This window comes from Jaculus jaculus, chromosome X, assembly GCF_020740685.1.
Source record: "Jaculus jaculus isolate mJacJac1 chromosome X, mJacJac1.mat.Y.cur, whole genome shotgun sequence".
NCBI lineage: Eukaryota > Metazoa > Chordata > Mammalia > Rodentia > Dipodidae > Jaculus > Jaculus jaculus.
The window spans coordinates 6499550-6520961 of NC_059125.1; the positions used below are offsets into that span (position 1 = coordinate 6499550).

The 21412-nt window shown below is 43.1% G+C and overlaps 1 protein-coding gene across 6 annotated transcripts in view; it reads left to right on the plus strand.

Annotated features, from left to right (window-relative positions):
- The window catches only part of Ctps2 (CTP synthase 2), a 152307-nt gene that overhangs the window by 18096 nt on the left and 112799 nt on the right, over positions 1 to 21412 (plus strand). For 4 of the 6 annotated variants that reach the window (XM_045140950.1, XM_045140951.1, XM_045140952.1 and 1 more), the window contains 6 exons: positions 657 to 757; positions 7248 to 7364; positions 7495 to 7578; positions 9289 to 9369; positions 15078 to 15229; positions 20690 to 20822. In XM_045140950.1, the coding sequence (XP_044996885.1) occupies positions 657 to 757; positions 7248 to 7364; positions 7495 to 7578; positions 9289 to 9369; positions 15078 to 15229; positions 20690 to 20822 (668 nt within the window). The remainder of the gene's footprint in view (positions 1 to 656; positions 758 to 7247; positions 7365 to 7494; positions 7579 to 9288; positions 9370 to 15077; positions 15230 to 20689; positions 20823 to 21412) is intronic. The other 2 variants (XM_045140953.1, XM_045140955.1) reach the window with 2 other exon arrangements.

Here is a 21412-nt window from a genome sequence, read left to right on the forward strand (position 1 = left end):
ACAGCAGTCCTTCTACCTCTGCTTCCCAAGTCCTGGGATGAGAGTGCACCAACACACTTGGTGTAAAAATTATTTTATGGTCTGGCTTCCTCTGTATCCACAGACTGAACTTGGTTATATTGTTTGGTGTTAGCTGCAGATACAGGGGCATTTGGGCTCCTCTGGCACTGCTGATGGGTATCCTTCCTCATGGAGTCTAGCATCTGGCTTGCAAAATTCTTACCTAGCTTCCTCAAAGGCAGTGCTTCTCCTTCCAATTCCTTGTTCTCTGTGGCTGGTCAGTTTCAAGAGAAAAGGCCTATTGTGGAAATAACTCACCCTAAATTACATCAGTCCAGGGTTGTTGAGAGTGGTTATAGGTACTTACTTGCATATCTTGATGACCCAGGTTCTATTCCCCAGTACCCACATAAAGCCAGATGCACAGAGTGACACATGCATCAGTTCATTTGCAGTGGCAGGAGGCCCTAGAGTGGTTCTTTTTCATCTCCTCCTCCTCTCTCTCTTTGGGAATAAATAAGCAAAAATATTTTTAAAAATTGCATCAGTCCACAGTTTCTGTAGCTTGTCTAATTTGCTGGTAACTTTTAGGCTATTTGGGGGTCTAAGGGTCAAGGGCATGAAGTAAGCTTCTGTGTTATTGCTTCTTTCTACAGTTGTCCCCCACATTACTGATGCTATTCAGGAGTGGGTGATGAATCAAGCCAAGGTGCCTGTGGACAATAATACGGAAGAACCCCAAATATGCATTATTGAGGCAAGAATGAAAATTTTCTTCGTAAACTCCTATCATGCTAGGACTTGAAGCATCTGATCTCCATTCATTCAACAAATATATATAGATGGTCTCCTGGGTGCTAGAAGATGGGGTTCTAGTAGGGAACAACATACATGGTCATGGGTTGGTAGAAAGGGTATTATTATTAAATATTTTTGTTTACTTATTTAAGAGAAAGGCAGAGAGAGAGAGAGAAATTATTTAATTAATTAATTAATTAATTTATTTATTTTTGTTTGAGGCAGGGTCTCACCTGGCCCAGGCTGACCTGGAATTCATTATGTTGTCTCAGGGTGGCCTCAAACTCATGGTGATCCTCCTTCCTCTGCTTTTAGAGTGCTGGGACTAAAGGTGTGTGCCACCACACCTAGTTCATTATTATTTTTTGAGGTAGGGTCTCACTCTAGCCCAGGCTGACCTGGAATATTCACTATGTACTCTCAGGGTGGCTTCAAACTCATGGTGATCCTCCTACCTCTGCCTCCCAGTGCTGGGATTAAAGGCGTGTACCACCACGCCTGGCTTATTAAACAAACAAACAAAAAAAAAAAAACCAAACTTTTAAAAAGTCTGACATGGCTGAACATGCCAGTAGCCTCTCTGCTGGGGGGAAAGAGACGGGAGGATAGTCGGGGCTTATATCAGGCTCCAGATTCAGTGAGACACTCTGTCTTAAGGAAAGAAGACAGAAGAGAAACGGAGAATAATGACATCTGAGGTGGTCCTCTGGCCTCTGCATGGGAGGGGGTTGCATCTGAGCACACATATACACACCTACACCCTACATACTCCATACTACACACACCAAATAAATAAATAAAATAATTTAGCTGACCATAGTGGTACACACCTTTAATCCCAGCACTAGGGAGGCTAGGGTAGGAGTATCACCATGAGTTCAAAACAAGCCTGGGTTACAATGAGACCTCGAAAAACTAAAAAAAATAGAAAAAAAAAAGTTTTATTTATTTACAAGCAGAGAGACAGGGGTGAGGAATGGGTGCACCATGGCCTCTCTACCCATTTTGTGCATCTAGCTTTACATGGGTACAGGGAAATCAAATCCAAGTAGTTAGGCTTTGCAGGCAAGTGGCAAATGCCTTAACTGCTGAGCCTTCTTTCCAGTCCCATGTCAGATGTTTTTGTTTAAGTATGATTTTAAATTTGTTTTTATTTGAGAGAGGCAGAGAGAGAAAGACAGAGGGAGAGAGAGAATGGGCATGCCATGGCCTCTAGCGACTGCACACTCCAGACACATGTGCCACCTTGACCGTCTGGCTTACATGGGTACTGGGGAATCAAACTGGGTACTTAGGCTTCGCAGGCAAGTGTTTTAGCCTCTAAGCCATCTCTGCAGCCATTTCATATCTAGTTTTTTATTTGTTGTAATTTTTTTGAGATTTCTTTTTTAATGAGAGAGAGAGGAGGGGAGAGAAGAGTGTGAGAGAGAATTGGTGTGCCAGCTGCTGCAGTTGAGGCGTGTGCTGTACCATGTGGATATGTGTGACCTTGTGTGCTTAAGTCATCTTGTGTGTCTGGCTCATGTGGGACATGGAGAGTTGAACAGGGCTTTGTGAGCAAGTTCCAGATGCATTCACCACCTTGTACACCTGGCTTATGTGGATACTGGGGAATCAAACCTGGGTCCTTAGGCTTCTCATGCAAGCACCTTAACCACTAAAAGTCATCTTTCCAGCCCCTAGCTTCTTACTATTTTTTTTTGTTGTTGTTTTCTCAAGATAGGGTCTCCCTCTAGCTCAGGCTGGCCTGGAATTCATTATGGAGTTTCAGGGTGGCCTCCAACTCATGGCAATCTTCCTACCTCTGCCTCCCAAGTGCTGAGATTAAAGGCATGTGCCACCACCATGCCTGGCCTCTTATTTCTTTTATTTATTTCTTTTTATTTTTATTTATTTATTCAACGGAGACAGAGAGAGAGAGAGAATGGGCGCGCCAGGGCCTCTAGCCACTGCAAATGAACTCCAGATGCATGCGCCCCCTTGTGCATCTGGCTTACGTGGGTCCTGGGGAAATGAACTTGGGTCCTTTGTCTTTGCAGACAAACACCTTAACCGCTAAGCCATCCTTACAGTCCCCGTTTTTTTCTTTTTGAGGTAGGGTCTGACTCTAGCCCAGACTGACCTGGAATTCACTATGTAGTCTCAGAGTGGCCCCGATCCTCCTACCTCTGCCTCCGAAATGCTGGGATTAAAGGTGTGTACCACCATGCCCAGCTTAGTTTCTTATTTCTTGACACAAGGTTTCACTGTGTAGCCTGGGTGGCTTCAAACTCTTGAGCTCCTCCTACCACAGCCTCCCAAATATTGGTATTATCATGTGTTCCCCAGCATGCCCAGCTCTTGTTTATTTATTATTCTGCCTGTGAATTTACCTACTTGGATTCACAGCCATTAATTTAGCACATAATAGCTATTGGCCGTTATGGTAGCTGCCGGGGATGGATGCGTCAGCCATTTTAAGTCATGTTCAACCACATTGTCACCTGGGTTTGGGGCATTGGCCTGTCATCCCAGCATTTGAGAGGCTGGAGGTGGAGGATCTGAAGTTTAAGGCCAGCCTGGGCTTCAAAAATCAGCATTGCTAGTTGCTCATAGAGCCTCACTGCACAGACTGCTTGCTTCTTTGAGTTCTAGCTCAGGAAATACAGCCTTTTCTGGTTTTTCCTTTCTTTCACTTTGAATGCTATCCAAACTCCTAAGCTTGTTTGCCCTGACACTTTGAGGCATTTTGACCTTTTTCTTAATAAATCTCCTTTGCTTCCTTACTCAAAGAACAAAAACAAAAGAAAACACCACTACCGCTGACAAAAGCCACCTGCGGTGTCTGAGCTTGGCCAGTGCTGGGCTGACCTTCCATACGGAAGCATGTTGGGGCACCTTCGATGCCTTTTGCAGGGAAGGTTTTCTTTCTAGTGCCAGGCTAAAATAATTCATAAATGCTCGATTTCTTGTTCCAAAAAAAGAACATCCAATCCCTAAAGGAAAACCATCTTGTGCATTCCTCTTAAGTATCTATCTAAATATTTTTATTTTATTTATTTACAAGGATGCACACACACACACACACACACAGACAGAATGAGAATGAGCCCAACAGGATCTATTGTTAATGCATATGATCCATACTCATGCATCACTTAGTGTATATGACTTTACATGGGTACTGAGGAATTGAACCCTGGACAGCAGGCTTTGCAGGCAAGTGCCTTTTCTGAGCTATCTCCCCAGCCCTACTTCAACTTTAAAGAAAATGTTGAGTGAGTGAGGAGACACACACACAAAGAATATGTGTATATGGGCATGCCAGGCTCTTGCCACTGCAAACTAGCTGTAGACACATGCACCACTTTGCATCTGACCCCATGTGGGTATTAGGGTATTGAACCTGGGCTGGCAAGCTTTGACAACTGCTGAGTCCATCTCCCCAGCTCAACTCTTCACATTTTTTTTTCGAGGTAGGGTCTCACTCTGGCTCAGGCTGACCTGGAATTCACTATATAGTCTCAGGGTGGCCTCGAACTCATGGCGATCCTCCTACCTCTGCCTCCCAAGTGCTGGGATTAAAGGCGTGTGCCACTACACCCAGCTTAACTCTTCAACTTTTTCAAAATATTTTATTTATTTATTTGCAAGGATAGAGGGAGAGAGAGAGAATGAGAAGGGTGTGCTAGGATCTGTAGCCACTGCAAATGAAATCCAGTTGCATGTACCACTTTGTGTATCTGACTTTATGTGGGTACTGAGCAAGCAGGCAAGCACCGTAACCACTGAGCAATCTCTCCATCTCTCCCCCCTTTTTTTGAGGTATGGTCTCGTTCTATCCCAGGCTAACCTAGAATTCATTATGTGGTTTCAGGTTGGCTACGAATTCACGGGGATTTTCTTACTTCCATTTCCTGAGTTCTGGGATTAAAGGCATGCACCACTATGTCCTGCTTTTTTTTTTTTTTTTTTGAGATAGGGTCTTGTTCACTGTAGCCCAGGCTGACCTGGCATTCACTATGGAGTCTCAGGGTGGCCTCAGACTCACAGATATCCACCTACTTCTGCCTCCTAAGTGCTGGGATTAAAGGCATGCACCACTATGCCCAGCTCTGATTTTGATTTTTTTCAAGATTGAGTCTCACTCTAGTCCAGCCTGACCTGGTACTTACTCTATAGTCCCAGGCTAGCCTTGCCTTGAACTCAGTGATCCTTCTGTGTGCTGAAATTAAAAGCGTGCACCATCATATACAGCACTAAACCCTATAGGTACCATGTGTTTTTCCTATACATACATATTTTATAACAAAGGTTTTGTTTGGTTTGAGGTTTTGAGAGAAAGAGGTGGATAGAGAGAATGGGCACATCAGGGCCTCCAGCCACTGCAAACGAACTCCAGAAGCATGCACCACCTCGTGCATGTGGCTTAAGTGGGTTTTGGGGGATTAAACCTGGATCCTTAGGTTTTGCAGGCAAACACCTTAACCACTATGCCATTTCTCCAGCTCTTGATTTTTTTTTTTTTTGAGACAGTATTACTCTGTAGCCTAGGCTGGCCTGGAATGCACTGTGTAGCCCTGGGTGCTATACATGGGTGTCACAGCATTTCTGCTTCCAACTCCCAAGTACTAAGATTATAGGTGTGACTCACCACTCAAGAAAGTATGATATGAAGTTTAATTTTATGAATTTGAAGAAGTAAAAGAATAGCAACATAGAACAATTATAACAATGTGTTGCTATACAATTTATTTAAAACATATCCAGTTCATTTATTTTAAAAAACATTTCCATTTACCAAACACCAGCCTCTGCTTAAGAGTTCTAAATACAATGGTAATGGTGACCCAGAAAGCACAGTAAAGACAACTTCTGAGTGGTTCAGAGGCTGCAGTACCAATATAGACCACACGAGGACAGAAATGGATCATATTTAAAATTTTGGTCTCCTTATTCGCTGCTGATGCCCTCATTTGCTCCATCAAAAAAACAAAACAAAAAAAAAAAAAAAGAAAAAAACAGAAGAGGGAAGCTGTCGTGGTGGTGCCCACCTTTAATCCCAGCACTTGGGAGGTAGAGGTAGGAGGATCACCATGAGTTCGAGGCCACTTTGAGATTACATAGTGAATTTCAGGTTAGCCTGGGCTAGAATGAGCTCCTACCTTAAAAAACAAACAAACAAAAAAAAAAAAATAGAAAAGGGGGCTGGAGAGATGGCTTAGTGGTTAAGGCACTTGCCTGGGAAGCCTAAGGACCCAGGTTCAATTCCCTAGAACTCATATAACTCAGATGCTCATGGTAGTACATATGTGTGGAGTTTATTTGCAGTGGCTAGAGGCCCATTCTGTCTATCTCATGAATAAATAAATAAAAATAAAATATTAAAAAAAAACAGAAGAGGAAGCCAGGCTCTGTGGAAGCTGTTGAGAGTTTGAGGCCAATCTGGGTTACCTAGTGTGTTCCTCACCAGTATGGGATCCACAGTGAGACCTTGTATCATAACACCAATCAACCATCAAGCAGAAAATGAACAAGAGGACGAAGGAAGCACACTTTCCAAGGCTCAGGGTCCATTGCGGAAGAGGTGGCAGAAAGAATGTAAGAGCCAAAGGAAGGGTAGGGCTCCTTACAACGTGCTCCTCCAGGCAAAACATAGCGTGGATATCCATGATCTCACAGTGCCTGACACTACCTACACAAGACCCTCATAATAGGAGGAAAAGATCATGACATCAAAATAAAAGAGAGGCTGATTGAGCGGGGAGGGGCTATGATGGAGAATAGAGTTGTGAAAAGGAATGGGAGAGGGAATTACCATGGTTTATTGTCTGTAATTATGGAAGTTGTCAATAAAAAATTTAAGAAAAAAGATGGCATAGCTCAGTGGTAGAGCACTTGCTTGGCATGTGTGAAACCCTGGGGTCTATCCCCAGCACCACAAAAATAGAAATAATAAATAACAAAATTCCCTAGGATGCCCTCCATATGTTAGCTTAAGTGCAGATATCTATCCTCCTTCCTTCCTTCCTTCCTTCCTTCCTTCCTTCCTTCCTTCCTTCCTTCCTTCCTTCCTTCCTTCCTTCCTTTCTTTTTTGTTGTTTTTCGAGGTAGGGTCTCACTCTAGCCCAGGCTGACCTAGAATTCACTATGGAGTCTCAGGGTGGCCTTGAACTCATGGCCATTCTCCTACCTCTGCCTTCCAAGTGCTGGGATTAAAGGCGTGTGCCACCATGCCTGGCTAGAGTCTGATTTTCTTTACATGAGTACTGGGGAATTGAACCTGGGATGTCAGGTTTTATACACAAGTGCCTTTAATCACTGAACCATTTCTCCAGCCTGTAATTTTCTTTCCTTTTTTTTTTTTGTTTTAGCTTGGAATTTTCTTAAAAATACTTTTTCTATTAGTTTGTGTGCTTTTGAAGATGTTTGGTCATTAGTGTCTTATTTTTGTCCCCCCCCGCCCTTAGCTGGGAGGCACCATTGGAGACATCGAAGGAATGCCATTTGTGGAAGCATTCAGACAATTTCAATTTAAGGCAAAAAGAGAGAATTTCTATAATATTCATGTCAGCCTTGTCCCCCAGGTAGGCTTTCCAGATAAGTATGTGGACAGCAAATTTGATCGATTTTGCTGTGGTATTTAATGTGCTCCACATTGGAAGATACAGAGCCATCAATTATCCAATGTACTGACAGAAACTCATTTCTTCTTAGCCCAGTGCTACGGGAGAACAGAAGACCAAACCCACACAGAACAGTGTTCGGGCACTGAGGGGACTCGGCCTGTCTCCAGATCTGGTGAGTTAAGCAAAGTGCATGTTTGTCTCCAAGGCCTCAGGGGGTAGAACTTCCATGTCACAGCACGTTTTAAATTTTGGACTTGGGTTAAGCCTGTGCTCTACCTTTGAGCTGTTCCCCAAACCCTGCGCTGTTTTTTTGTTTTTTTGAAGTATGGTCTCGCTGTAGTCCAGGCTGACCTGGAATTTACTATATAGTCTCAGGATGGCCTTGAATTCACAGTGATCCTCCTACCTCAGTCTCCTGAGTGCTTGGATTAAAGGCATGGGCCACCACACCTGGCTCTCTCTCTCTGTCTTTTAAATTTCAAAGTAGGGTCTCACTCTAGCCTAGGCAGACTTGGAACTCATTTTGTAGCCCATGCTGGCCTGGGTCTCACAGCAAACCCACCTCAGCCACCCAAGTGCTTGGGATTATAGGATTGTACCACAACACCCTGCTAGACCCTTAATTTCTGACATGATAAGCATCCTTTGTTACTCCCAAGTGGTTCCTATGACAGTAAGCTTTTTGTGTCTGGGAGCCAGGACAGGATTAGTACCTTACCCTTAAATTGGCCATTTATTCTCTGGGCCGTCATTTGTTTGGCTCCATTGACAGCTGGGCAAATGTAATGTCTTGTTATTTATAAGGTTCTCAAGTCTTTTAAAGTGAAGTTGGGACCTTGGGATTCTTTTGTGACTCTGCTAGGACAGGCTCTTGCTCTTGAATTTTAGTCTAAGTAGTGATTGTGTTCTTATAGCAGGTAATCCAGTTACATACAGATAGTGGACAAGATCAGATATCATCATAATGACTGTCTGAAATAGTCATTTGCCTGTTTGTATAAATAAAGTTTTATTGAAACAAATCACTATTTGTTTACATATTGTCTTTAGCTGCTTTGGCAAGGTTAAGTAGCAGGAAGCAGGACAGGAAGTGTTTGACCTGGAGATTTACAAGGCTTCCTTTAATTGCTGTAAGTTTGAGGACAGTTTGGGACTACAGAGTGAGTTAGAGGTGGGCCTGGGCTAGAGTGAGATCCTACCTCGAACAAACAAAACAAAAAAATGCTTCCTTTAGGGAAACAGTTTGTCAACCCTGGATACACCTCTTTTCTCTTTTCTTTTCTTAATTTCTTTTTGAGGTAGGGTCTTGCTCTAGCCCAGGCTGACCTGGAATTTATTATGGAGTCTCATGGTAGCCATGAACTGATGCCAATCCTCTTATGTCTGCCTCCTGAGTGCTGGGATTAAAGGCATGAATCACTAAACCTGACTTTTGAAAATTTTATTTAATGGGCATGCCAGGGCCTTCAGGCGCTTGAAACAAGGTTAATTCTAGATGCGTGTGCCACCTTGCGCATCTGGCTTACATGGGTCCTGGGGAATTGAACCTGGGACTTTAGGCTTTGTAGGCAAAGCCCTTAACTGCTATGCCATCTTTCTACCCCAACCTCTTTTTTGTATTTAATGAAGCAATAGTTTTGAGCATGGACTATTATCAGAGATGTTTTTGAGCTGTTACTGGTAGATTTCTGTTGAATTTAGTGATACTGGCTTATATTAGTACTGAGACCAGTTTCTCACACTGCAGTGAATGGCCAGGGTGAACAAGTACTTCCTTGGTTAAGTTTCTTGTAGTGCAAAAAATATTACTATAGTGCCCTCCTCCGGCAATCTGAACAGCTCAGTTCCTGCTTGCTCACCTGTGTACAACTGGATTTCACAGATCATCTGCCGAAGTTCCACACCCATTGAGATGGCTGTGAAGGAGAAGATTTCTATGTTTTGTCACGTGAACCCTGAACAGGTTAGTACTTGCTGCTCCTTAGCCTTGATCATCTTGCAGGCACTTCTTCTGCTGTGGCATTCTGTGCTTCTTTAGTGTTGTATTGCTTTTCACGAAGTACCAATCTTGTGGGAGCTCTATTCAGGCTGTCTAGCCCTTAAATGAGCATTTACTAATTTGTTAATTTATTTGTTGGTACATCATAGTATATGGTGTATTCATAAGAGAGAGAGAGAGCGAGTGAGTGAGCCGGGCACACACCTTTAATCTCAGCACTTGGGAGGCAGAGGTAGGAGGATCGCTGAGAGTTCAAGGCCACCCTGAGACTACATAGTGAATTCCAGGTCAGCCTGAGCTAGAGTGAAATCCTACCTCTACAAACCAAAGAGAGAGAGAGAGAGAGAGAGGTTGGATATGCACACTCTGTGCATGTGAGTGGAGGCCAGAGGAGAATGGAGAGTATCCTTTTCTATGCTCTGTTGCTTTATTTCCGTAATATGAATTCTCTCACTGATCCCAAAACTGCCATTTTTCTTTTTTTTTTAATTTATTTGAGAGAAAGGCAGATAAAGACAGAGAAAGAGGCTCACGCCTTTAATCCCAGCACTCAGGAGGCAGAGGTAGGAGGATTGCTGTGAGTTTGACGTCACCCTGAGATTACATAGTGAATTCCAGGTCAGCCTGGACCAGAGTGAGACCCTACCAAAAGGAAAAATAAAAAAGACAGAGAAAGAGAAGGAATAAGCATGCTAGGGCCTGTAGCTTCTACAAATAAACTCCAGACACATGTGCTACCTTGTGCATCTGGCTTACGTGGGTCATGGGGGGTCAAACCTGAGTCCTTTGGCTTTGTAGACAGAAGCCTTAACAACAAAGCCATCTCTCCAGCTCAGAGCTGCTGTTTCTCAGTGAGACTGTTTGACCAGGGACCATCAAGCTATTCTCCTGTCTTTTTCTCTTTTAGAACTTGGGTTATTGTTATGCACAGCCACATCCAACTTTTGGTGTGTGTGTGTGCACGCGCGCGCATGAGAGAGAGAGAGAGAGAGAGGGAGGGGGAGGGGGGAGGGAGGGAGAGGGGGGAGGGGGAGGGCAGGCGTGTGCATACACATGTGTGCTAGGGTCTCTTTCCATTTGCAAACACCAGAGGCTTGCACCACATTTTGTGTCCAGCTTAATGGTTGGCTTGGGAATTGAACCTGGGCCAGTCAGCTTTGTGAGCAGGTGCTTTAATTAATTATTTATTTTAAAATTTATTGTTCATTTTTATTTATTTATTTATTTATTTGAGAGCGACAGACAGAGAAAGAGGCAGATAGAGACAGAGAATGGGCGCGCCAGGGCCTCCAGCCACAACAAATGAACTCCAGACGTGTGCGCCCCCTTGTGCATCCGGCTAACGTGGGTCCTGGGGAATCGAGCCTTGAACCGGGGTCCTTAGGCTTCACAGGCAAGCGCTTAACCACTAAACCATTTCTCCAGCCCGAGAAGGTGCTTTTAAATGCTGAGCCATCTTCCCAGACGCATCCAACTTTTTTTTGTTGTTGGTTTTTGTTTTTCGAGGTAGGGTTTCACTCTAGCTCAGGCTGACCTTGAATTCACTATGTAGTCTCAGGGTGGCCTTGGACTCATGGTGATCCTCCTACCTCTGCCTCCCAAGTGCTGGGATTAAAGGCATGTGCCACCACACCTGGCAGGATACTTTATTTTTGTTCAGTTATCTTGTGTGCCCTTCCTATTGGCAGGTAGTGTTTTGCATGTGTATTAAGCAAATATAACCTGGTTTCCAAACTAGAACAAAATAAAAGCCTTTTGCATTGGGTTGCCAGTAGTGCTGAAAAACAAGATGTAATTTGAACTGTGGCTGCTGTAAGCCAATGATCTTCAGTGTGTTTAACCTGTGGCCTAACGGCCACATACATCCCAAGATAGCTGTGAATGTGATCCATTTATAAATGACAGTGTCATGTCACAATATCAAAAAGTTGGGGGCTGGAGAGAGGGCTCGAGTTAAAGGCTCCTGCTTGCAAAGCCTGGGTTTGATTCCCAATACCTGCAATTTAGTTTTGATTAGTGATTGGTATGGAGTCCCATATCAATAATATCTTGGTACTTGGAACGCTCAGGTATATACATAGTGAGGCACTATCATTTGAGTAGCAAGTTGGAATTATTCAAACCACTTAAGAACTCTTGAGTGTGTAGGTATGGCGTTGGGAAGAGCAAACATAGAGTTGACAGAGAATTTCTTGGCACTTATTTTAGGATGTGGCAGATTCTTAAATGCCTACAAGTAACCCTTCTGATGTTCTTGAGAGGACATTGAAAGCCCATTAGGTTAAGTGTGAAAAACAATCACAGCTGGGCAACACCTGCTACTTAAAAGGATGCTCTCTTTTAACAGGTGTAATTAATTATTCTGTGCTCAATGTGTATGTGCACATTTACCCAAATAAAGGGAACAGGCTACAGATGAAAGCAACTACAGTAGCAGCAACAGAAAAATGAAGGAATATGTGAGCCTCTTACCCATAGTAGACAAGGTGGTTCTGCTCAGTTCAGTCCAGACTTAGCAAAGGATGCTCTGGGCAGTGTATCTTGGATATTGGCATACAGTTGTCATTACTACGATACAGGTTTTTTGTTTTGTTTTTGAGACAGGGTATCATGTCTCCTATACTCCAGACTTGTCTCAAACTTGCCATGTAGCCTAGGTTGTCCTGGCCTTGAACTCTTTTTTATTATTATTTACTTAGTTGAGAGAGGGGGAGAGAGAGGGGGGGGAGGGAGGGGGAGAATGGGCACGCCAGGGCCTCCTGCCACTGCAAATGAACTCCAGATGCATGCGCCCCCTTCTGCATCTGGCTTACGTGAGTCTTGGAGAATTGAACTGGGATCCTTTGGCTTTGTAGGCAAATGCCTTAACTGCTAAGCCATCTCTCCAGCCCCCCTTTTATTTATATTTATACTTATTTATTCATTTGACACAGAGAGAAAGAGAGAGAGAGAGAGGGAGGGAGGGAGAGGGAGAGAATGGACATGCCAGGGCCTCCAGTCATTGCAAATGAACTCCAGACGCGTGTGCTCCCTTGTGCATATGGCTAATGTAGGTCCAGGGGAATCGAACCTGGGTCCTTGGTGGCTTTGCAGTCAAATGCCTTAACCACTAAGCCATCCCTCCACCCCCCCTTTTTATAGAGAAAGAATGAGACTAGGCACACTAAGACTTCTAGCCACTGCAAATGAACTCCAGATGTGTGTGCCACTTTGTGCCACTAGGTACTGGGGAATTAAACCTGGGTTCTTTGGCTTTCTTGCCAGTGCCATAACAGTTAAGCCATCTCTCCAGCCCTAGAGTCCCTTCTTTGTTCTAACTAGTCCCTCTTTCTATTTTGATGTCATTTTTCCCCCTCATATTATAAAGATTTGTGTAGGTAGTGAAAGCCACTGTGAGTTCATGAATGCAATGACCATTTTGTGTGTAGAGAACAGCATTCCAAAGCACTCCTCCCCATCCTTTGGCTCTTCCACAATGGTCCCTGAGCCTTGGAGGGTGTGATTGAAATGTCTCATTTAGTGCTAAACATTCTGCTATCTCTTCTCAGTACTTTGATGAGTTTTTAGTTTCCCCAGTGGTCATTGTTATCTGAAAAGAGAAGCTTCTTTAACCAAAAGTGAGAGTAGCATTGATATATGGGCAAAAACATAAATAAGGACAATTCGGTGGGCATAATATATTCATTTAGCCAAACAACAATTGTAATTTTTTTTTTTGTTTGTTTTTTTTGAGGTAGGGTCTTGCTCTAGCCCATGCTGACCTGGAATTCACTATGTAGTCTCAGGGTGGCCTCAAACTCACGGCAATCCTCCTACCTCTGCCTCCCGAGTGCTGAGATTAAAGGCATGCGCCACCATGCCCAGCCCAACAATTGTAATTTTTACCCCTAGGGCCTCTGATCTTTTGATTGGGTTTTAAGGCATTGAGTTTCCTCTCATGGAGCAGGCTTCAAATCCAATGAGAGAGCAATTGCTTTATCCCATAGCAGACATGCCACCATTGTACCATTTGGCACATTTTGCCTGTCTGACCAGTCTTGTAGCTTCAGAGTCCACTGCTGGTTAAGCTCATTGATGACTTTTCCCCCAGCAGGCTCCTATGCCAAACTATGACACTTAGTCAACATGGAGGAGCCCTAGCTTGGCTGAGTTCCAATGTGATTTCTCAGTGTCCTGCAGCTAAAGCATGTGGTGATTTTATTTTATTTTATTTTGTTCTTCGAGGTAGCGTCTCACTCTCTAGCCCAGGCTGACCTGGAATTCACTATGTAGTCTTAGGGTGGCCTTGAACTCATGGCGATCCTCCTACCTCTGCCTCCCAAGTGCTGCGATTAAAGGTGTGTGCTACCATGCCCGGCAACATGTGGTGATTTTAGCAATAGGGTCTTACTATCTAGTCTAGTTCTTTCTTTGGAAATGTCAGGAGTTCCTCCTGAAGCTTTGTGCTAGGAACTGGAGACAAAGTCCAGATGCAGACATCCTCATGATACAAAAGGGATTGGTGCTTCCTTGACTCCCCACAGACAACCATTCTTCCAGTGCAGATTTACATATAACCTGCAACTTGATCTCTAGATGATTTATAATGCCTACTATAGTGTAAATGCTATGGAAACAGTTCATTATATGTTATTGTTTAGGGAATAATGACAAAACCTGTTCATGTTCAGTATACATGCATTTTTTTTTTCAAGGTAAGGTCTCAATTTGGCCCAGGCTGACCTGGAATTCACTTGGTAGTCTCAGGATGGCCTCCAACTCACAGTGATCCTCCTACCTCTGCCTCCCGAGTGCTGGGATTAAAGGCGTGTGCCACCATGCCTGGCTTAGATGCATTTTTCCTGAATATTTTTGGTCTAATGGTTGAATCTGTCAATGTAGAACTCATGGGTGAATATATATTATAAGCCAGGCATGGTGGTGCATGCCTTTAAGCCCAGCACTCGGGAGGCAGAGGTAGGTGGATCGCCATGAGTTCAAGGCCACCCTAAGACTACATAGTAAATTCCAGGTCAGCCTGGGATACAGTGAGACCCTACCTCGAAAAACCAAACAAACAAAAGAATGTATCTTATATATGATATATTTATAGATTTTATGTTATTATATATGTATTATCTATCATCTATCTATCTACCTACCTACCTACCTACCTATCTATCTATCTATCTATCTATCTATCTATCTATCTATCTATCTATGAATGACACCATCATATCCATTCTATCAGGAGTACATTAATGAACTCACAGTTTTATAATTAAATCAAACTAAACTTGGGCTAATTTTGACTCCTATTTAAGTCACTGAGGTTTTTTCCTTAGTCCTTCCCTCTCTCCTTCCATTTTTTCTCTCTCTTCCTTCCCTTCTCTTTCTCCTTCTTTCCTTCCTTCTTCCCTTCCCCCTCTCTCCCATCCTTTCTTCTTTCCTTCTACCTGCCCTTCTTCCTTCCCTCTCTCCCCCCTTTGTTTTCTTTTGGAAATGGTATCTTGCTATGTAGCTCAAGCTTGCCATCAATTTACCATCCTCCTCCATCATCCTCCTGGACATCTGGGATTATAAATCTGAGCCACCATGCCCAGCTTCCTTGGTTTTTCTTACTTCAGTATAAACTGCCAGTTTTTCTCATTCCTGTGACATACTAAGAAAGGTGCTTTGTTGTTATTGATCAGGTCATCTGTATCCATGATGTTTCCTCCACCTACCGAGTACCTGTGCTTCTGGAGGAGCAAGGCATTATCAAGTACTTTAAAGAGAGGTTGGACTTGCCCATTTGTGGTTATTCAAGCTATTTGTTTTCCAACTGGAAGTGTATGGCTGACAGGTATGTGAAAAGAATTCTGTATACAATCTTTAATAATTTCCAGAGTTAGAAGTGGATTTATAAATACAAATTTTTATTTGCATAGGTTATAGTCTTGTATTCCCTCATCCCTGAAGACCTATTTTTTCCTATTATTTATTTATTTGAGAGAGAGATAGGAAGAGAGAGAGAGAGAGAGAGGGAGAGAATGGGTGTCTTAGGGCCTCTAGCCACTGTAAACGAACTCCACATGCGTGCAGCACCTTGTTCACCTGGTTTATGTGGGTACTGGGGAATTGTCCTTAGGCTTTGCAGGCAAGCACCTTAACCGCTCAGCCATCTCTCCAGCTCTGAAGACCTACTTTATTTGAAAAAAATGTATTTATTTGAGAGAGAGAGAGAGAAAGACAGAAAGAAAGGGGCAGACACAGAGGGAATTAATAGGGCTGTGCTAGGGCCTCTTGCCTCTGAAAATGAACTCCAGGTGCATGAACCAGTTTGTGCATCTGGATTTATGTGGGTACTAGAGTATTGAATCCAGGCAATCAGGGTTTGCAAGCAAGTGACTTTAACTGCTGAGCTATTTCTCCAGCTCACTAAGACCTGTTGTGTTCTGTTCAGCATTCTGTGTGTGTATGTTTTGTCTGGGTATGTGTGAAGCTGGAGCACATTGTTTGGCTGCATTCTTTGGTGTTTTGATGTTTTCTTTACAAATCTTTTTTTTGGGGGGGTCTTTAACTTTGCTATACTTAAATTCAAATGAAGGACCTTGGATTCTTGAAGGAATAATTTTCATTCTGGAAGGATTTTGATTTACATTTTTTTTATTTTTTCAAAGTAGGGTCTCGCTGTAGCCCAGGCTGACCTGGAATTCACTATGTAGTCTCAGGGTGGCCTCGAACTCACAGCAATCCTCCTACCTCTGCCTCCTGAGTGCTGGGATTAAAGGTGTATGCCATAATGCCCATCTTACATTCTGTTTTTTTTCCAGTGTAATTTTTTTAGCTTTTTAAATTTTTTTTTTTTTTGTATTTGAGAGCGACAGACACAGAGAGAAAGACAGATAGAGGGAGAGAGAGAGAATGGGCACGCCAGGGCTTCCAGCCTCTGCAAACGAACTCCAGATGCGTGCGCCCCCTTGTGCATCTGGCTAATGTGGGACCTGGGGAACCGAGCCTTGAACCAGGGTCCTTAGGCTTCACAGGCAAGCGCTTAACCGCTAAGCTATCTCTCCAGCCCTAAAATTTTTATTTATTAGAGACAGAGAGGGAAGGAGGGAGAGAATGGGCATGCCAGGGCACCAGCCACTGTAAACAAACTTCAGACACATGTGCCACCTTGTGCATCTGGATTATGTGGGTCCTGGGGAATTGAACCCTGATCCTTTGGCTTCCCAGGCAAGTGCCTTAATTGCTAAGCCATTGTCTCAGCCCTTATTTACACCTTATCACGACAATCTAGACTACAGGATATCCTCCTACCTCTGCCTCCCTTGTACTGGAATTAAAGGAGTGCACCACCACACCCAGCAAGAAGACTCTTTATTTTTATTTATTTGTTTATTTATTTTTTGGTTTTTCAAGGTAGGGTCTCACTCTGGTCCAGGCTGACCTGGAATTAACTCTGTAGTCTCAGGATGGCCTTGAACTCTTGGCGATCCTCCTACCTCTGCCTCCCGAGTGCTGGAATTAAAGGCATGCACCACCACGCCCGGCTCAAGAAGACTTTTTAAATGGAAAGTTTCAGCTATATTATTATGGTTCCATCATGCTGTTATTATTGTAAGTTTTATTTTTTTGGAAGCACAGAGGGAGAGAAGAGAGACAGACAGACAGAGAGAATGGTCATGCCAGGTCCTCTAGCCTCTGCAAACAAACTCTGGATGTATGCACTACTTTGTGCATTTGGCTTTATGTGGGTATTGGGGAATCAAACTCTGGTTGTTAGGCTTTACAGGCAAGAGCCCTAACTGAAGAGTTGTTCTCTCCAGCCCTGTTGTTATTTTTTCCTTGCTTTTTTTTGAGACCAGGTCTCATTTTGTAGTCCAAACTTGAACTCCTGATCCTCCTGCCTTTGCCTCTGCAGTGCTGGCATTACAGCTTTGACTCTTCACATGTGGCTCTCATTCTGTAGTTATTAACTATTCAGCATCATTACTACAACTCCTTACCAGTTTTAACTTTAATAGAGTTATATGGGTTTAAACAAAGTTTGTCTTATCTGAAGCCATTGAAATTAAATCCTTGTTACCTGTTTTTATTTATTTATTTGAGACAAGATATCCTGTAGTCTAGATTGTGTCCTTTTGCATCTGGCTTTACGTGGGTGCTGGGGCATTGAACCTTGGCCAGCAGGGTTTGCAAACAAGCACTTTTAGCCAATTGAGCCATTTCCCTAGCCCTTACACCTATTTTTCACTTTTTCGTTTTTGTTTTTTTCAAGGTAGGGTCTTGTTCTAGTCCAGGTTGACCTGGAATTCACTGTGTAGTCTCAGGGTGGCATTAAACTGACAGCCATCCTCCTGCCTCTGCCTCCCAAGTGCTGGGATACTTTATTTTTATTTACTCATGTTTTTCGGTTTTTCGAGGTAGAGTTTCACTCCATCCCAGGCTGACCTGGAATTCACTATGTAGTCAGGGTGGCCTTGAACTCACAGTGATCCTCCTACCTCTGCCTCCAGAGTGCTGGGATTAAAGGCTAGCACCACCATGCCCAGCTTTCACGCCTGGGTTTTGCTGTATTTATTTGTAAGCAGAGCGAGAGAGAGAGATAGAGGAGAGAGACAGAGAGAATGTGTGTGCCATGGCCTCTTAGCCACTGTAAATGAACTCCAAATGCATGTACTGCCTTGTGCAACCTGGGTCCTGGGTTCACAGAGAAGTGCCTTGACTACTACTTTCCTGCTCTTAAATTTTGTTTTTTATTAATAGTGAACATAGTGTCTCAACATATTGCATATTTTTCATATTCACATTGGCTTATACTTTTATGTTCCCATTTTGTGCCACGTTTCACACCTTATTTTATTTTTTTCTTGGCAGGCTTTGCTAGCAAGCACCTTTAACTGCTGAAGTCATGTCCCCAACTCCCCACTCAAGTCTGTTTTCTTTTTCTTTCTTCCTTTCTCTCTCTCTCTCTCTCTCTCTCTGTCTTTCTTTCTTTCTTTTTTTTTTTTTTTTGAGGTAGGGTCTCACTCTAGCTCAGGCTGACTTGGAATTCACTATGTAGTCTCAGGATGGCCTCGAACTCATAGTGATCCTCCTACTTGTCTCCTGAGTACTGGGATTAAAGGCGTGTGTCACCACGCCTGGCTCCAGTCTGTTTTTGATCAAGTTTGTCTCATAATTTTGCAGATGAAGATATAAAAAGGGGGAATATTCCTTATCATGTTAACACGTTTTTCAGGTGTTTGGTGCAAGGGCTTACTTCAAAGCCCCAAAACATTGTCACCATGCTTAATGCCAGATCACATATTTTTCTTAAATATTTTTTTGTTTATTTATTTTTTATTTATTTGAGAGGGATAGACAGAAAGAGAAAGAGGCAGATAGGTAGAGAGAGAATGGACATGCCAGGGCCTCCAGCCACTGCAAATGAACTCCAGATGCATGCGCCACCTTGTGCATCTGGCTTATGTGGGTCCTGGGGAATCAAGCCTCAAACCAGGGTCCTTAGGCTTCATAGGCAAGCACTTAACCACTAAGCCATCTCTCCATTCCAGATCACATATTTTTTGTGTTCTTCCAACACATTTCCTGAGAAAAAGCAACCCTGGAGACTGTGCCTTTAATGGTGAAATGTGATTGAGTGTTTCATAGAATGGAATTTTCTCATAAAAGTGATGTAAATGGCTTGTAATATTTTAAATAGTTCTCTTAACACCATTCTTTAGGTGTGCCACAGAAAATCAGAGTTTTGTGAGCCAACTGGGAATGTAACAATTTTAAATGTAGACAGTTTGAATGCATTTACTTACACAATGTCACCTTACAAAGTTAATACTGGAATGTTTTTTACTGACAAGCACAATGCATTTTCTTACACAATGTCATCTTATAAACTAATTTATAAAAGCCCAGTGTTTATGCGAGCATTTAACATTTTTTTGTTTTGAATGATTTTTTTCCCCTGATAAATTCAGATTTATATCTGCATCTACTCATGTGAGCCAGCATTAGGATTTTTTTTTTTTGCGCGCGCGTGCGTCTGTGTGTGTGTGTGTGTGTGTGTGTGTGTGTGTGTGTGTGTGTGGTGTATGTGTGGAGGTCAGAGGAGAGCTAGTGTCCCCTTACCTCTCACCTGCATATTTCTTTTCTTTTTTTTTTTTCTTTTCTTTTTAATTTAATTTTTATTTTTAAATTTTTGATGTTTCAAGGTAGGGTCTTATTCTAGTCCAGGCTAGCCTGGAGTTCATTATGTAGTCTTAGGGTGGCCTCGAACTCACTGTGATCCTCTTACCTTTGCCTCCTGAGTGGGATTAAAGGTGTGCACCACTACGTCTGGCTCCTAAACTTTATTTTTATTTATTTATGAGAGAGAGAGAGAGAGAGGGAGGGAGAGAGGGAGGGAGGGAGGGAGGGAGGGAGGAAGGAAGAGAGAGAATGGGTGTGCCAGGGCCTCCAGCCATTGCAAACAAAATTCAGATGCTTGCACCTCCTTGTGCATCTGGTTTACATGGGTCCTGGAGAGCCGAACCTGTGTACTTTGGCTTTGCAGACTAACAGCTTAACCACTAAGCCATATCTCCAGCCCCTATATTTATTTCCTTCTTGAGATGGGGTCTTTCCCTCAATTTGGAGCTGAGCTTGATGCCCAGCTTTTGACCTATGTTCTAGGAAGTCGAACTTAGTAGTTTCCAGTCTGTGAGTCCCTCGTGCTTAAGCTGCAAGCTCCCTTAACTGTCCAACTATCTCCCTAGCCCAGTGAGATTTAAACTTTTTAAAAACAATTATTTATTGCCTGTTATGCTGGTATATGCCTTTAATCCCAGCACCTGGGCGGCAGAGGTAGGAGGATCTCCGTGAGTTCTAGGCCACCCTGAGACTACAGAGTGGATTATTCTAGGCCAGCCTGAGCTAGAGTGAATACCTACCTTAAAATAAAAAACAAAAACAAAAAAAAAATTGCATGGAGAGAGTGAGGGAAACATTGGGATTTTATTTATTTATTTATTTTTGTTTTTCGAGGTAGGGTTTTACTTTAGCCCAGCCTGACCTGGAACTCATGGTGATCCTCCTACCTCTGCCTCCTGAGTGCTGGGATTAAAGGCATGCACCACCACGCCCGGTTGAGATTTTTTTTTTTAATGCTTTTGAAATCTGCTTTATGACCAGAATTTGACTCTTTGGAGGGTAAACTTGCTTCAGTTATACCAAATATCTTAATCTTCCTAAGGTTTTGAAAAGTACCTTGGATTAAGAGCATTATTGTCTGTGATGTTTCGTCATATGCATATAGATTTCAACTTGCATTCTCTCTCAGGTATGAAAGATTACAGAAGTCATGCTCTATAGCTTTGGTTGGCAAATACACTAAACTCAGAGACTGCTATGCCTCCGTGTTCAAGGCCCTCGAACACTCAGCCTTGGCCATCAACCACAAACTGAATCTGATGGTGAGTCCTGTCCCTCTTCTGGGTAGTTCAGTCATTCTCTGCAGTATTTTGTTTTTTGCTTGGTTTTTTTTTGAGGTAGAGTCTTGCTCTAGCTCAGGTTGACTAATTCACTGTGTAGTCTCAGGGTGGCCTTGAACTCTTGGCATCCTCCAACCTGTGCTTCCCAAGTGTGAGATCTTTTTCAAATTTATTTATTTATTTATTTGAGAGAGAGAGAAGGAGGAGAGAGGAAGAGGCAGATAGAGAATGGCACTCAGGGCCTCCAGCCACTGCAAATAAACACCAGATGCATGTGCCTCTTGTGCATCTGGCTTACATGGGTTCTGGGGAGTTGAACCTGGGTCCTTAGGCTTTGCAGGCAAATGTCTTAACTGCTGAACAATCCCTGTAGCCCGTTTCCAGTATTTAAATTTTTTTGTAGTTTTTTAAAGAGTTTATTTTTATGTATTTATTAAAGACAGAAAGGAGAGAGAAAATGGGCACACCAGGGCCTCTAGCCACTGCAAACAAACTCCAGATGCATGTGCTACCATGTACATCTGACTTACGTGGGACCTGGAGAATTGAACCTGGGTCCTTAGGCTTTGTAG